Consider the following 18,898-nt stretch of genomic DNA (forward strand, 5'->3'; position numbering starts at 1 on the left):
GAGTTATGCAATTGAATCTTCAGCACCTTTACACTGCAGTCTCTTCCTCAGTTACCTAATCAGACTAGTTTTGTGAGGTTTTATACCATTAGATGGGTTAATGTGTTCCAACAACACAATAACCCATGTAAGTGTTAGCTATAATCCTATTTATTTTTATCATCATGGTGAACAGACACCATTCAAGGTTTTGCTAGGTAAATTTCACATGCATTTCAGAGAAGACTTAGAAACACAATGAATTAAATTAATCTACTCAAAGTCATATGTCATTAAATTAAGGATTTAGGATTTCATCTTAAGCATCATAGGTCCACTAATTATTAATTTATTGGGTACAATAGCACAACATTCTTGTTTGCAGCACATAAAAATTTATTCATATTCACAAGGTTCACATTAATCCAACTTATTTCACTAAACAATAAATTTTCAAATTAAAAATATCATTTCTTTTTTTTACAACAATAGAGAGGAACAGTGATATTGATTTTTGCTCCACATTAAAGCACTGAACTTGTCATTTCCCTTTAGAAAATATGTTTTTAACATATTCATTTATTAGGAATAAACACTCAATGTTAAAATGTATATAAGAAGCAGATAAGGAGAAACAAACAGCTTTAGAATATATTCAGAATACTTTTTATTAAATGCATATTATTTTGAAGAATCCCAAATAAGAAATGATAGACACACCTGAATTACAGATTGAATAGTTCATTCTAAAACAATGGCAGTTACATTGTTGCAGTTGAGAAATGATTTGGTCCACAGTTTTAAACCTGGTAAAAGGAGGCTCTCACACCATCTGTGTCTTACAGGCTTCTGGTAGAAGTTCTGTCTTGATTTTTTCTTTAAGTACAAAATTATATTTACAAAATGGTGGTCTTTAAAAGAGAAGAAAAGAGGGAAACTGTTATTTGTAAAGTAGCACATTTTATTTCCTTTTCATGTAAATCTTAGAATAGTCTAAATTTGTAACTACCTAGCTTTCCAAAAGCAGGGACTTGTAACAATCCCATAGAACTGAATCCACTTGTCCTCTCTGTGTACAGATGACATAGAGAGAATGCTCATGCCATGGAAAGTGTTCTTTCCTTCTGCTTCTGTCTCTGGTATGTCACAGGATATTAACATCGTATAGGCTAGACAGTACTAGTGAATCAGTCCCTTCCTGAATTTAACTTTAAAGTAGCTATAATGCGTCTTCCATCACAACTACTACCAAGAAGAAAGAGTGACAAAGAAGACATATTTTATCTACATTCTTTTCTTCCTATTTTGCCATTTATTAAAATTGAAATAACACCATGTAACATATTATACATGTTAATGAGAACATGTACACAGTGCTTGAGAAGACTAATAGATTAAACCACTGTGGTTAGTTAAGCATCTTGTCCGGTTGTTTATTTTCCTGTTAACGTTTGGAAAAACTTGAAAATAATTCCTTTACACGATTAAACATTGTACGTATTACAGATGAAAAACAAATGATCCCCAAGAACCCACATACATTCAGGTCCAAGCAACTTGTTATAAATTAACAACATGGAAGCAAGCAAGGTATTTTTCCCTCGAGTCTAAGATCTAATTTACTTGGAGTGGCTGGGCAGAGGCTCTGGCTGGTCTCTATCAAACTACTTCTGGAGATATAATTACTCATCAAGGGTGTGCAGACTAAGGTGGATCAGAAGGCATCATATCCTTTATAATTCACATCTCCAACAGTCTGCCAGTCTGAATTCTCACTGACTGTATATTATCTGTGTGGACATATGTGAAGAGGAACGCTACTAGATGGTTATGGCAATTATCTAGGGGATTAACATAAAGCATACTTTCATCCAATCATCACTTTGCATTTCTCTCTGTCCAGAAGATGATGTTAAGAGCTTCATTAAATATCCAGAAGATGTATTTTAGATTTTTATTTTTGGAATCAAAAGAATTGCATCCAAATTTTATAAATCTAGTAAATAATCATAAGCCATCCATAGTTTAGGTTTTTGAGAAATAAAATCCTATACCTGTGTGTTTTATGCACTGGATCATATATAAGTGGCTTTGCCCTATTTTGTAATTAATGGAATTAATTAATTAATTCTATTTATTAATTAATGGAAAATGCTCTTATTATAAAAAATAAATACCAAACCATATATAGATGAAAACTTAAAACTTTGTCCTCAAAGATATGACATCCTGCTCCAACCACACATTTGTAAAGAATGATGATAGTAAATGTTCTTGCTTGGATCTATTGGTTTTGATATTTGCATACGTTTCAACCACAGGGACAATGAAAACTGCCTTTTGTCACTATAATAGCATTTTACTGATTATTGATTGTATGTATATTATCATACTGAAACTTGTAAGATGATTTGCATTTAAATTACTTTCCCAACACTTCCCTGTGGATGTAGAACCCATCTAAAAGCATGTTTTCAGATTGGGAAACAGCTCAGTCAGTAAGTAACACAAGTATGGCGATCTTGAATTGGATCCCTAGCACTCATATAAAAAGGCTGGCACAATGGCACTCTCTTCAACATTGGAAGGATGGAGAGAGGCAGATCCCTGGGGGTCATTATTGTAATGTCAGTGACAAACCCTGTCTTCAACAAAATGTGAGTGGCACTTGAAGAATGATACCTAAATTTGACCTCTTGCCTCAACACACACATATGCACATGCACCATGCACTCATACACTCACACACAAGCATTCTATATCATTACACACACATACACATACACACACACACACACATAATCATATATTGCTTTTGTTTTTACTTTCTACAAATATTCGTCTTCTTGCTGCACTTTTATAAAAGATAATTGGGAATTCATTTTTATATGTATAAAAAGTAAATGAAAGTAGAAATATTACAACAATATAAAGAGATTACAATCAATCCGCAAACCACTTATTTTATTATGTACATATGGGTGGGATACATATGAGATATGCATGTATGCATGTGTGTATGTACCTATGCATGGGATAGACATGTATGCATGTGTGTACGTGTGATGCATTTACCTCTGCATGCACATGCAGAGGCTAGAACATGATATTAGTATCTTTTCTTGTCATTTTCTACCTTATTTTCTTGTGATATGATGCCTTACTGAACCTGGAGATCACTGTGTTTACCAGCCAGGCTGTCAGCAAGCTCCATGATTCCCCTGTGTCCCTTCATCTAACACTGGAGTCACAGTTGTGGAAGGAAATGGCTGACCTTTTCAGGGGTGTTAGGAATCCCACTTGTGGTCCACCCTAGCATAAAGATCCTGCTTTCTCTCTTTCCTCTTCCACTGTGTCTCACGCTTGATCCTCGCTGAGCTGCTGAGATTTACAGCTTCCATGTCCTGTTCTGTTTCTCTTAAACTCTAATAAAACTGTTTTTGAGCTAAAAACAAACCAACCAACAAACAAGCAAAAAAAAATATTGATAAGCCTTTAAGGGATATATTGTATCAATTCCCCACCTTAACAATACCTTATGACATTATTATGTGTGTTTGTGTGGGTTTTTGTTATTGTTATTGCTCAGATAATGTGATTCTAAACTATCATAAGTATCACTCAAGACAAAAAAATACATTTTATGTCCTTTTAAAAATATTTTGAGATCCTTTTATAATAAAATTAACGAACATTTACACACATAAATTATTAACCAAAACTTAAAGAGCATTTTTAATGTTAAGAAAAATGTTTAAATCAAAATTTAGATTTCCTACCTTTCTGGGTGTGTAAGTGACTTTAACACAAGACTCTGGAATCTGTATTGGCACGTGGAACAGCAGGAATCAGGGGAATGTAAGTATGTTACATATATGCATGAAATGTTCACAATATCACTTATGAACTGAGCAAGGATCTTGACTCCTTGAAGATTATCAAATGGTTTGCTCTTCCTAAATAGAAAAACTTAATAGTCTCAGTATATTAATAAATTTAAACATATTTTTTCTAAATCAATGTAATACTAATGAAACACAGAGGACAATTTTATAGGAAAGAGGTCAGACAAGACAGAATAAAATAACAGTGAAGATATATGCACTCCCTTATCAACATGTGGAGAGCATATTTTGTCTAAGGTCTATCCTGTATTTGACTTTGTAGAGCATTCTTCAGTCATCACAATTCTTTCAGTTGACGAGGAGTTCAAATGAAAAATGTTACTCTTCAAAACATTTTATAATGTTTTCCTTAAAGAAAATATCAATAAAATACTGAGATTTAAAATGAAAAGTAAAAGTAATATCTTAGCATAATTTTATGACCACTGTCAATGTATCAAGTAACAGTGCTTCAAGCATACACTTGGACCTTATTTAGCCAGCAACTTCTCTTTTAGGATATTATAAGAATGGACATTTTAAGGTAAGAAAACTGAAGTTCAGATCATACAAATTGCTTTCTAGAATTTACACGGCTACTAGTTTGTTATATGCTGTATAAAACCATATTTGTAAATTCTGTTCATTACTCCTCTTCACAGTTCTTCGTCTCTGTGTGCCAGAAATATGAATTCATAAAATAATTACCAGCATTATAGACTTGTCCAAGTACAAGAGCTCTCTGTTGTCATCTCTCAGTAGCTAAACTTAAGGGCAGAAGCGAGTTGGACCAGAGGAACCACAAGGTTTAGGTCAGAAGAAAGAAGTGAATGGGAAGGAGAAAAGGAAGGAAGGAGAAAAAAGGGAAAGAATATGGAAATCTTCATTGAAAAAAAGTGTTTTTCATCAAAATGTGGTGGAGCAAAGGCAAGGGTTTATCTAGAACAGAGAGCAAAACAGCAGCCCATGGGGGCCCCAATATTTCCTACCAAGCTTGACTTCTCTTTGCCCCACTACCCCTTTTATTCTCCACAGAAGTTAGGCTCACCAAAGGATGTCACTGTTCCCTTTAAAGTTCATCGCTGCTCTAACCCTGGCAGGGGTACTCACGTTCCCCCCAGAATATAAATGTATTGGGTGTATTGCTAATGTGTTTCAAAAAGCATACCCAGATTTCTCAGCATTCCTTCAACACACAGAGATAGGAATATGTCACCTAAAAATTCATGTATCCCCTAGCGGTTCCAACTGCCTGAACTCTTATTTCCTCAATACCAAGGGCTTCTTCTCTCCTTTTCTTCTCCTCTCCTCTCCTCTCCTCTCCTCTCCTCTCCTCTCCTCTCCTCTCCTCTCCTCTCCTCTCCTCTCCTCTCCTCTCCTCTCCTCTCCTCTCCTCTCCTCTCCTCTCCTCTCCTCTCCTCTTCTCCCTTCCTTTCCCTCCCTTCCCTTCCCTTTCCCTCCCTTCCCTTCCCTTTCCTTCCCTTCTCTTCTCTCTCTCCTCATTTTTCTCTCTCATCTCCCTTTCCCTCTCTCCCTCTCCATCATCCTCTGTATCTCTGTTCTTTTGCTCTCCCCTGTGTTCAGACTGTCTCAGTGTAAACAATCATTAAAAACTTTCTGGAGGAGCCGGGCGTTGGTGGCGCACGCCTTTAATCCCAGCACTCGGGAGGCAGAGCCAGGCGGATCTCTGTGAGTTCGAGGCCAGCCTGGGCTACCAAGTGAGCTCCAGGAAAGGCGCAAAGCTACACAGAGAAACCCTGTCTCGAAAAACAAAAAAACAAAAAAAAAACAAAACAAAACAAAAAAAAAAACTTTCTGGAGGAATGATGAATATCATAATTTTGGTTTTTATCATTAATTTAAAGTTTATCTGCTGCACTAGTCTGAAACTTTTTTTTCCAAGACGGGGTTTCTCTGTGTAGTTTTGCACCCTTCCTGGAACTCACTTTGTAGACCAGGCTGGCCTCAAACTCACAAAGATCCGCCTGCCTCTGCCTGCCTCTGCCTCCCGAGTGCTGGGATTAAAGGCGTGCGCCACCACCGCCTAGCAAATCTGAAACTTTTTAAAGACAGATCTAATATACATACATACATACATTTTATGAATTGCTTTCTAGCCAGTGTACTCTCTCAAAACATTTATCAAATGATTAAATTGGAAACTTTCCATAGAACCCTCTACTTCACATATAATGGTTTGGTATGGAAGGGAATTTTAAATACTTTTGAGGGTCCACAACTCAAAATTTGAAGTTATTCTAATTGGTTTACTTTTCTCAATTTAGCACTTCAGATAAATCAGATAAACCCACCACACATGGATTTGGAAGCCTTAGAACCTCTAGAATCTCTCTTGGTCTTTGTCTTTATTCCACAGAATTTGTCTAGTTCCCATCATCTATCACTGAAATACAACAATAGCCACTTCTGAAGACTCCAAATTTCCTTTAATCTCACCATAATTCACCTGATGGACTGCTCTAATGTGAACATCTAATACTCACATTCCTTATTTAAAAGATTGCCGTGAGGGTGGGTGATATAGCTTAGTGAGTGAAGGCTACCAACCCTGACAGTCTGCGTTTCATTCCTGGAAACCACAGGAATGAAGAAGAGAGTCAGTACCCAAGATGTGTCTTCTTACCACCACATGCATGCTGTAGCATGTGGACCCGCTCTCCCACTACACACAAAAATACACTCAATCAATATAGTAAAAATAAACAAATAAAACCCTAAATTTATAAAACATTACATTTCAAATCACATTACAGTAACTGAGTGCTCTGAGTGACTTTGAAACAATGACCCACACCACAACAATACATATGAAAATCAGGAGCCAACACATTTCCAGTGAAGTCCCCCTTTACTAACAAAAAAAACGAAACAAAAGCATACAGTGCACACATCCTGTATAAGAAGAGCGGGGGAGGGGGGGAGTAGGATGAGGGGGGAAGGGAGAGAAGGAAGAAAGGGACAAGAAGGAGGATCAGGAGGAGGAAGAAGAGTGATTATAATGTAAAGGTCAAGTTCAGCATCCATACATGCTATAGTCATAAGTGACCCTAATTTTTCTCTGTATAATATTGTGCATTGTGTACGAAAAGCAAATATTCCTGTTTCAGTTCTTGGAGGTAAATGCATGGTCTTTTAAGATTCTTTGGTTCTTCTAGTATTTGAACAAAAGTTCAAATGCCAAATAACTCTAATGGAAAAAAATAAACAGCCAAGCTTAGGTGGCTATATTGTAATAAGTATACATGTTCTAATAATTTTATCCCCTATATATTGAATCCGTTATGAGTGAAATTCATCACTATTTCAACATGTTTAACTGTTTGCAAAATAAAGGAGAACAAATTTCTTTAGCTACTGGAAAAAAAATTGAAGCAACAGCATTAGGAGGTTGGTCTATGTGGTATTTATGAGTTCAATCACTCTGTTTTATCTGGGCCTGGGAAAGCAACTTCTCCCAGCTTGCTTATGGGATTGCATTACTTTCGAATGTGTTTATTCTTCTTCTGACTTCTGACTGCGCGTTAAGTGGTAATCTATCATGAAACTCACTACTGAGATTCAATTAGGTATTAGCCTCCACCAGTGTTCGGTGATTTCCTTCTGAACAATAACACTATTTCAGTTTTGAGTGCCCAGATGTCCTTAAAACATTTGAATATGTTTAGTCATAAGTAATGAGCTGGGTAAGTGAATTAATTTAAAAGCTAACAGCGTATTTCTTATAAGAACATTTGATAGACTATATATGTCTGTGTAATATACACAAAACCTTTTTACAATTTAAGAGATCTTTATTAATGAACTATTTACTCAATTGCATTTAGTATTATAGCATATAATATATAAACAATGTCCAAGCTTAGGTGAAAAGGTGTTAAAAAGTTCTCTTAATGAAATATGGACCTACACAGAAGTAAGGAATTTAGATCAAAATTCTTATATGATATGTTCTATATCTTCTTTGAGTGACTTAAAGAGGTGAAAAAGAGAAGGAAAAAATTACTTTTACACTACCATTTTAATGTCATCACTAATTATCTGCAATGATTCTTACTAATTTAAAAAATATATTTATAGAATGCAAATTAAAATATTTGTGTTGGCTGGGCGGTGGTGGCGCACGCCTTTAATCCCAGCACTCGGGAGGCAGAGCCAGGTGGATCTCTGTGAGTTCAAGGCCAGCCTGGGCTACCAAGTGAGTCCCAGGAAATGCACAAAGCTACACAGAGAAACCCTGTCTCGAAAAAACAAAAAACAAAAAACAAAAACAAAAAAATATTTCTGTCAAGTTTTACTCGCCTGATGTTGACCCAGTATTTCATTTCTGAGAATGATCCTAGCATCCATGGTGGAAGCTCTTAGTTTTACTTCACTAGGAAGACTTTCAGTATTTTGCCAACATGGACTTTTTCCTTGTGATCTTCTTCATGGATTCTAAGATTTTAAATGTTTTTTTTCTATGTTACATACCACCTTTATTATGTGATATGGCTATGTACTGTATTTTTGTGACACTGCAGATTTTTCATAAATATTAATAGCATTGTAACATTAAGGATGCTGCTACCATGGTTTGACAACCAAACTTGCTTCCAGTCAGGGAAGTTTTCCTCTCTCACAGTTGACAGCTGACTAAACCTGTATGTCACAATATGTCCAGAGCCAAGACTCACCACACATTATATTTAGTCTAGTGTCCAGTTCATGTATTATAATTACTTCAGCTGCGACAGCAGTAAATGTTGGAGATAACAGCTGTGGCTTCCGCAACTCAAAAGTCACCAATAACAGGTTAGAGTTGAAGCCAATGGTGGCCTACTAATAGTTAAATAAAGTTTATTATTTATTTAATCACCAGACATAAAAGAGTTCTAAATGATTAAACCAGCACATTGGGAACTGTAATTTCAAGGAAAACATGCACCTTTATGTCATTCTTTTGCTTAAAACAATTTTTTTTTATTTTAAGAATTTATCTAAGAGATAAACAGATGTTCAGCAAACTTGAACTGAGAATGGGCTTGAAGATTCAGTAGCTTTGGAAACGTGCACATCCAATCATACACATGTAAATAGTCATTTGGAATGGAGGAAAAAGATACCTCAACCTATATTTTTGAGCTTTATGATTCGGAGTTCTTTAAATGTTAAATTTGTGTCACTCTGTCTTTGACTGATGGCATTATGTTTTTATTTACAGCACTGTGAAATTCATATCCCATTAAAAACTGGAGAAAGTGAGCAAGCAAATGGTTGTGAGGAATACTGGACTTAAGAGTCAAAAACAAGACAAACAATGGCTTCTCCCATTCCTCTAACATTTGAGGCCATGAACTGTAAAACATGTCCTACCTATTACACTTTCAACATCTTCCCGAAGAATGAAACAGCAGAACATGATATGCAAAACGCTACTAATACTTAAGCCTTTCCATTTAGAAAAATCACTCTGAATTATCTACTGAACCATTCATAGATATTCAAATCAGCAAACGTTTAATTCCTGGAAAAAGTAAATGATAACTGGTACTTACACATAGAGCCTAGGGTATTCAAATCTCTGAAGGTTGTTTAATAAACTAAATGAAATTGAGCCGTCCCTCGTAGTTCCATTCAAAGCAACTATACTGAGAACAAAATAATAGGCTACAAAATAAAAATGCAGAATGTTAATCATTTTATATTTCAAACTTGGTTTGGTTTTATCACATAGGAAAGCACACATGATATATGTAGTAGAGTCCCATATTTTATACGCAGGCAAATTTTTAGATAGAATAATTTTATCAATGGAGAATGCATCCTGCTTCTTGTTGGGTTATTTCCAAAATATTTTTCTTAATTCTTTGAGCATTTCAAAAACTTTATTCTGACCATATTCATCCTCACACCCCAACTCCTACCATATCCACCATATCCACCTATATTTCCCTAACACCCAACTTTGTGAGTTTTCTATTTTTTTCTCCCCATTGAGTTCAGATTATGTTGCCCAACTGTTCTTGGGAGTGGAAGCTGCCCTGAAGTGTGGTAAACATACTAGGGCTCACATCATTATAGAAAACAAAAACAAACATAGAGTCATGTTTGGAAGAATAAGAATCTGCCATTCAATTGTCAATCTTGCTATGGTGATAATTTGGTTAAATCAATACTACATTATAACTTGCCTGCAAATATCAGATCAAATCAAATAATAATAATAATAATAATAATAATAATAACAATAATAGTAATAACATAAAACAGCATTTTGTTTTTCAAGAACATATTTAAATATTGTAAGTTTCTTAATTGCCTGATTATTATATACAGCTGAATTTGCTTACCAACTTCAATTGTCAATTTCATTGCCTACTGAGGAATGGCAATGAAGTTAAACAATTGTATAGAGTGTACGTCATTGGAGCTGTCATACCCCAGGTAGGATAGATGCAGGGATATGCTAATCCAAAACAAAAAGGGCTCATGGTGAACTGGAGAGATTTAGTTCAATGATTAGGAGTCTGCTCTTGCAGAATACATGAATTTGAATTCCAGCAGACATGTCAGGTGATTCAACAATGCCTGCAATTCTAGCTCCAGGGGGATCAAATACCTTTGGCCTTTGTTAGCACCTGCATTTCCGAGTGTGTGAATGCACAGGAGCATGTGCATGCGCATACACACACACACACACACACACACACACACACACACACACACACACACTTTTTTAAACTAGCTTTAAAAATAACTGGCCAAAATTACTACTGAGTAATTCGGTAGGCCTTATTTTAGCAATAAAGAAATTAACAGCGAAAAGAAGAAGTGGGAGAGTGACGTTCAGATATATCGATAGAAAGCTGAAATTATGAATTATAAATGAATATTTGATGCAAGGAGTGGTTGGAGGAGAAAGTAGCTAGAAAAGAGAAGCACGAAGAGGAGGAAAAGAGCATCAAAAGCATGGAGATGTGAGTGTAGAAATCATGGCTAACCAGGGCTTGAAACTAAATGGAGCTAACCTGGGTTGATTCTAAAATTATTTGGGAATGTTGACTCCATTGTCTTTCTGTTCTTCTCCCTGCTGATTGATATTTCCTGGCTTCTTATACTTAACTAACTGTTGTACTTAGGAGTAAGTAACTTAATTCCTCAATATACAGGTTTAGAAACCAAGATAAATTAATCTTTAAAGATTAATTATAACCATGGTTTTGGTTATTCTGAAATAACATATGCTTGTAAATAATGGTTCATTTATTTAAAATGTGAACAACTTACTACAGAATGAACTTTGGGCGCTAGTATCCAAAAACGCAGTGGTCCTGAGAGGCCATCCTTCCATTCTCTCCTTCAACCCTTTTTTCCATAGCTGAGCTTGATTACCTAAGATTTGAGAAATAGACACCAGAATTGAATTCTGTCAAGTAGCACACAGACTCTTCAAATCACTAAATATCTAAAAATCTCTAAATATCACTAAATATCAAGGTACACCATCAAATATAGATTAAAAGGCACCTTGAAAACATGTAAGGTACTTTACATTAATTTTCAAAGTAATTCTTATAGTCAAGATTCACAAAAATCACTCCGCTCTCTGAAAGTCTTATTAGTGCTTGACATATCTGTATTACTGAGATCCATTTGTATCAGTTTTTATACCATATTATAAATTCAGATGCCCATGCATAACTCTTTTTAGCAAATTCACCAGAATAAGTGAATTACACAAAATTTGAATATGTAGTTTATCTCCATGAATGAAGTCCCCAAATTTTTCTACCTATACAACATTGTATTATGCCACAATATCATAAACATATAAATAATACAAATATATATAAATCTTATGTATTGAGTATATTTTAATATAGGTGCATACAGAATATGAAATTAGTAACATATTAAATATATTCAAGTTTCTCTTTGTTTCTACCTCAAACCTTTTTAATTTTAATATATTAGACAGAATACTTCATTTAAATTTCTGAATTTTTAGCTCTAGCTCATTCTTATGCTCTTAAGCAATCTTATAGTTGACATGAATCACAGATGAAGAAACAATTCCACCAGAAAAGCAATCCTATCTAGAGATATAAGATAAATAAATTCCCAGATTACTTCTTGTGGACAGCAGAAATCTATGGAAAGTGGATTTGACAAATCCTGGATAGATCATGCTTTATATAGCCAGTACTGCTGAGTCAAGCTTGGTGTAGTGGGTTCATTTTGGTCCTCTTAATCATCTCCCATTCCTAGAGAACCTTTAACTTTGCAAATATTTCTGGTAAACCCTTCTATGATACTAACCAGATATTGATATAATTATACCATGCTGGTACCTGGCATTTTCTTTGGAAATTACTGAACAATGTCTGGAACTCTTTCAAGGTCGACTCTTTTTTCTTTTTACCTCAACACATATTATTTATTCATTTATTCTTTCACATTTTAACCCTATATATAATATATACATAATATACTTTGATTATGCCCTCTATGTCCTCATTGTCTGCTCCAATCAATGCCGTCTTCTTGTGGACTTTTTTTTTTCAATTTTCCATTGGCAGACTTTTCTTTTCAAAAGCTCCCAATGTAACTGTCCTTGTTAAGTTTTACTGATATAGAAAGCATGAATCCCGTGTAATTGTTGACTTCCTGCTGAGAGCAAATGTGAAGCTAGCTATGATGCACACCTCTTCATTTGTGCCTAAGATTCCTATTAAAAGCAAAAGCAAAAAAACTTCCTAGTGCACAAAGAATGGAGAAGTTTCTGCCTCTATGTATAGAAATAGGGGTGAGCAAATTCCTTAGGGAAAAATGGTAGGAAATATAGAATCTGAGTCTACCATTATCCCCATTGATAATTTCCCCCAAACCATAACATGTTAGTAGATTAATATGAAGCACATTTTAGCCTCCAGCCTAAAATACTACCACAATGATGTTACTCATCTTCAAAAGGAATTATAATAAACATAACAAGTTCCCTTACCAAGCCTAGGACAGGTGTCTCCATAACCGTTCCTACAGTCCGCACATAAACCATTCTCATACTCTTTGTATGACGCACAAGGAAATGAAACAAAATTGCAATTTGTTTCAAAAGCTGCAATAAACAAGTGAACTGCTCTCTGATGGTCACATTTTATGTAATTAACTCCTTGAGGGTGAGAAAAACAAGCAAAACAACTGTAAAAACACAGAACCAAGTTCAAGTGAATTAGAGAAAAACTGACCATTTAAGTTATATTAAATTCTATATTTCTCCTATATACAAAGCATTGACCACAATACAGTTACATCTCAACCTATTAAAAAAATCCCATTAAAATCTTAAATTGGGCATGACTTTTTCATGAAATTAACAAAACATTTTCATAAAGTAATAAGCCATAAAGTATAGCTGTTTAAATTTAACAGTCTCTGAAAACACATGGCTGCAATGTTTACTATTAAATATCTTTCCCTCTAATTCTGTACCTGTAAAATTTTGATCCAAAGTTAAACATGCCCCTGGAGTCAAGTAGTGTTATGTCTCATTCAGCTCACTTGTCTTTCCAATCTTTCGTATTTTTTTCCTTTAGTTTAAACTTCTCTAGTCACACTAACATTTGATCATGTGCTAACCTGCCATGATATTGAGTGAGCCAGATTCCACACTCAGAGGCCATGCATCACTCTGTATATGGGACAACCAAGTGGTCAGAATTGACAAATTTGTGATTATGTAGTACTAGGTTGACCACAGGTGCTAAATTATGGGCTCAAACTCAAGCTCTAGGGTACTTTAGCTATGTGTGTTTTTCTAGATGATTTAAAATTCCTCTTCATACTTAAAATAATGACCTAAAATTGTTGCAAACACACAAAACAGGTCTCATCCATGGGCAAATGTTGGATATGCTAGTAACATTTGTATATTGAGTGGTATCAATTGAAATTATTTCTTACCAATAACTCTCCTATGTCATTAAGACAAAATTATGATATCAAAATATTACCCACAGATTAAGAAAGCAAAATGTTGAATTATTTTCTCAGATCATTTTGAATCATGTATAACTGTAATCAGAATATATTATATGAAAAAAATCTATTTTCAATAAAAGAAAAAAGAATGTAAATACTTTTAAATTTACCTGAAAAAAATGTTGTAGGACAACCTGGCTGTTTTCTTCCTCCATTTGGGTAAAAATCTATATGTCCCAATGGCTCTAGAATGCCTAAACCTAGTGGAGGGGGAAACACCCATAAAATTATAAGGCATAAAAAGTTGTTTGAGAAACCGTGTGTGTGTGTGTGTGTGTGTGTGTGTGTGTGTGTGTGTGTGTGTGTGTACACCTGCTAACACCCATTAAACTCGCTCCTTAAAAGTTTCCAATCAATGATAAATTCTGTTTTATCTTTGTTAGTTTCTTCTGTCTCCAGCTACTCTTGCCTCTGTCTCTCTCCTCCATCCTTCCCCTCCCCCCTTTGTATCCTCCTCCATCTCCTCTTTTTCCCCTTCTTTTGAGATATAGATATAAAAATGTCCCAGACTGCCCTGGAACTCACTATGTAACCTAAGCCTGGCCTCAAACACAGGACAATCTTCTTTCTTCAGTCTCTTACATTCTAAGACTACAAGTATGAACCACAATACACAGATGCAAATTTTTAAATAGCAGTTTTCTGGCACTATGTTTTTAAATTAATTCTCACAAAAATCATGTGTTAATCATTTTACACATTTATTCTCCACCTGTTTACTGTGGGCCAATCCTGACACTTCGGGGGGTGGGGAGGAAAATCTTTGCAGTAGAAATGACATGTGGTACAGAAAAATATAAGAGAAAGTAAAAGAACTATTTATCAGAGAGCAATAAATGCAATGGAAAGAAGAAAAAACACCCGACAAGGGTAGTCCTTGCATATTTTTAAAGTGGAAATTAAAAATGGAAACATATTTAATATAGTTTGGCTAGAGAATTTCTCACCAAGCAGTTTAGAAGTTTGACAACTGAAATGAATAAATGAAGGATGGGAAACAGAGAGTTAGTAGGATATCTGGGAGCAGATTGGGGTCCACAAAGAATGTGGGTAAGATATAATGGGTAATGATCACCACAAGAGGAAAAAATATGAGGTCGCATGCAGCCTCTCAGGTCATTGTGATGCTTACTCCCACTTTGGCTGATGATGCCTTGAGCTTGTTGATGTTAGATTTACTCAGTGGCAAAACCTATGAAGCTTGCTGCCTTCATGGGGATAATTTGAGTTAGGGTGGCATGAGGGTATATGGTTATGATTTATGGGCTTCTCTAAACCTGTAGATTTCCAGGGCTCTGGAGAAGGTTCAAATTCTGAATTCATTACCAGTATTGCAGTCTATAACCCAGAAGAGCCTGAGACAGGATATAAATCTCAGGAAACTTGAGACTATACTCACATACGAAATCTTGCTGCCAGATAAGATGGAAATACTTTAGCTTAGGGTACAAGCAATTTTATGTTAGTGCATTCTTCAAATAAACATTAGTGTCTGAGTATGGATCAAGATACAGCAACTCAATTTAGGTAGAGCATACAACAGAATTCAGTAATATGTCATGATATGGCAGAAAGCCGTGGAGCTCCTGGGCATGCACAGCATCAGAAGCAGACAGAAGGGTGTTCAATGTATAAAGATGAAGGCCAACTTAAATTATTTCACTAGAAATCCTTATACTTCATAGAAGCAAGTGTGACTTTGCTGCAGCAGTGGAGAATTCCTCTTCCAGCCCCATAACCTACTCACTTGTTTGATTTAAACAAAGAATTCTAGCATTCTAAATATGACCCTAGAACAGTGGTTCTCCACCTATGGGTCATGATCCTTTTGGGGGTCACATATCAGATATCCTGCATAGCAGATATTTGTATTACAATCGTAACAGCAGCAAAATTACAGTTATGAAGTAGCAACGAGAATAATTTTACAGTTGGTGGTGTGTCACCACAACATGAAGAACTGTAGTGAAAGGCTCAGAGCATTAGGACGGTTGAGAACCACTGCCCTATAAGAAAGTCAGCTATTGAAGGAATTTCGGACATCTCCGTGTTATCTTCATAACAGTCAACATGAACGTTAAAAACCAAGAAGCACCTGTTGGGACAGATCTCCCACATGGCAATGACTTAGGATAAAAACAGGAGGGCTTCACAGCCATCAGGGAGAAACAACAGGTATTCATTATGAACTCACAAATGGTCCTTAAGGCAGGCATGCCACAATCACATGGTAGCGAGTCGGTTTGGAAAGGTTAGATCATTCACTCCTTTGGTTTACAGAATATATGTATAGCAGACATGGCCTTTTAAGTTTTTGAATTTAACTTCTCTTATTAATTATTTTTAGGTTATCATACAAAGTAATGGTGTTTTATGGCTTTCATACATTTTATCTCATAACACGGGTGCTCATTTGTTTCCCTCTCCAACTGACCTCCCTGATGGTCTGCTCCCTCCAATAGCTCTCTCTCTTCTCCTAGGTAGTTGCCCTTTCTCCTTTCTTCACACATATTTATAGCCATCACTATTTTACCCCTTCACCTCTGCCTTAATGTCCCTCTCTCCCGTTCTATAACCCCCTCTGTAGTTTGAGAACGTACACACTTGCACACACACACACACACATACACACATATAAATATAAATACGTATACATATATACAAAAGCATAACTTTAAAGATTAATTTTTATTATTTTCAATGATTTGTATGTGAGTTCATCTGCATTAGGGGCAAGTGCACACAACTGCAGGCGTCTGTAGAGGTGAGAAGTACCTGATACCCCCTGGAACTGGGATTATGGGGCACTTGTGAAAAGGCTGATATCAGTGTTTGGAATCAAACCGTGATTCTCTGCAAGACGAGTACATTGTCTTAACCAGAAAGCTATCTCTGCAGCCCCCACATACATAATTTTAAAACTAGATTGGGGAGATAAAAGAAGGAGGATAATTGTCTGTGTTTGGCTTATCTTGCTTAATATAATTATTTCCCTTTCCACCCATTTGCCTGCAAAATGTTATGATTTCATTTTTCTTTATGGCTATATAAATTTCCATATGTTTTTTCCATTCATGGATAGACTGCTTCTATTATTATTGTAAGTAGTGCAACCATAAACATGGCTATATAACATACATGCAGAAAATATCATTGAAATGAGTTTGATAAGTAACCAAGAGACTCAGTGCTGTGTAGAAAGGTTTAGTCAATGTTAGTATCGCCAGATTTAATCCAGAAAGACATCAAAGTCAGGCGCTGCCCCCCCCCATTTAATAAACTCACTCATCCAAACAAAAAAGCCTCAGGATAGTCTCAGTAATTTATCTAATGAATTTGTCCAGCATTTTCTAATCAATGGTACCAACACCCCATTGGAGAGCATTATAAAGACAAAGTCAATAGAGAACGTGTCCTCTCCTCATAGAAAAATAGTCCTTATCTGTGGTTTTAATGTTGTGCTAACTCCAGTTGGTATACATCACAAGAGGAAAATGAACAGTAAACTAAATAGCAGCATTGAGCATAGCAAGAAATATTATCAAGTCGATGACTGCCAATAAAATAAAGACGATTATTTTAAAATGAAATTTCAATGTTTTACAATGATAAGATGCTTCTTGAAACCTAAAAAGGAAATAATAAATAAACACAAGGTAAACAATACCAGAAGTCAATGCAAAAAAACAAACAACACACACACACACACACACACACACACACACACACAAAAAAAAAAAAAAAACTCATTAAACCCCAGACATTTTATCCACAGCTCTTCCTCATCTTACAACCCCTTCCTCGAGATCAGATCTACATTCCACATTTTGCTTTCAAACACAAAACTCATTGGAACTTATTCTTTTACCATCGGAATCAGTATGGATGACATCTACAAACTTTGCATCAGTGTAATCTAATCTGCTATCTGAGGGTTTTCCAGAGAATTTTGGTCCAGCTGGGTCAAGGCCTGAAATGCAAAATAGAAACTGTCAGTCTAATTATGCTTTACTACTTCGTTATTTTTTAAACTTGCAGTATTGTCAATTATAAATATAAGTGTCTATAATTTTAGTTTAAACATGTCCAAACATATCTAAAGTTACTGAATTTGACAAGTGACAAGTGCCCTCATTATTTAAATATTTATTGACAACTTTCAAAGGTGGTCCAAACACAGGAGAAATATCTTGGCAGAATATTATTAAGATATTTTTAGCATTTTTATCGATGGAGCAGATGGAGTAAGCTATGAAACTTTGTATTTAATAGTAACTGAGATTCCCTCCTGATTGAGGAAAAGAGCTAATGAATACCATCTGGACCTCTCTTGAATTATTCTCCTTACTGGCCTCATCCTATATCTGTCTATAGGTCTAGAATACTTTTTAGATACCAATACTCTTCAGGTTCATGAATGGAATGAATTTACTATTTACTTAGCATTCACCTCTCCCAAGAGTTTCCTATACATCCTTAAGGGGAACATGTTATAAATTCCATGAAATATGGATATATAACTGAAGTCCTAAGATCATGACTTCCTGGTAGCAAAAGGATTGGAATAAAATTTAGTCCATTGAGGAAGAGACATCCAGTTTCCCAGACCCATGTAGCAGAAGTGGGAAAAAAAACTGACTTACACAAGTTTTTCCTTAACCCACATTAATTTATAAATTAATGTTATTTTAACTATTGTTCATTTCACACTCTTCTATCACCCTTATTTTATTTTAGCCTGCTTGACAGAATACCCCACCTCTCTCTTCCTCTAAATTTTTTGAATGTAAGAAATCTATATTTTTGATCTTTTATACTTTCGTGGTTCTGTGGTGTCAGAGCAACAGGTAAATGAACATCTGTGTCAATATGAGTAACTTCACCTCTCCTTCCTTTCTTTTATGAAATTGTATTAAGACAATGCTATCCTTTATAACTAATTGGAATTATAAACTTTCTAGTGATATGGATATGGATAATTGCTTAATAAACCT

At 35.4% G+C, this 18,898-nt stretch overlaps 1 protein-coding gene across 1 annotated transcript in view; it reads right to left on the bottom strand.

Moving 5' to 3' along the window:
* Positions 1-351: 351 nt before the first annotated feature.
* Lipi (lipase I) overlaps positions 352-18,898 on the bottom strand; it is a 31,986-nt gene continuing 13,439 nt past the window's right edge. Inside the window, exons 5-11 of the mRNA XM_006983604.2 lie at positions 17,773-17,874; positions 14,015-14,104; positions 12,868-13,035; positions 11,151-11,255; positions 9,419-9,530; positions 3,759-3,935; positions 352-890 (exon numbers count right to left, since the gene is read on the bottom strand). Of these exons, the coding sequence (XP_006983666.1) occupies positions 803-890; positions 3,759-3,935; positions 9,419-9,530; positions 11,151-11,255; positions 12,868-13,035; positions 14,015-14,104; positions 17,773-17,874 (842 nt within the window). The 3' untranslated portion in view covers positions 352-802. The remainder of the gene's footprint in view (positions 891-3,758; positions 3,936-9,418; positions 9,531-11,150; positions 11,256-12,867; positions 13,036-14,014; positions 14,105-17,772; positions 17,875-18,898) is intronic.

Source organism: Peromyscus maniculatus, chromosome 12, assembly GCF_049852395.1.
Source record: "Peromyscus maniculatus bairdii isolate BWxNUB_F1_BW_parent chromosome 12, HU_Pman_BW_mat_3.1, whole genome shotgun sequence".
NCBI classification, from domain to species: Eukaryota; Metazoa; Chordata; class Mammalia; order Rodentia; family Cricetidae; genus Peromyscus; species Peromyscus maniculatus.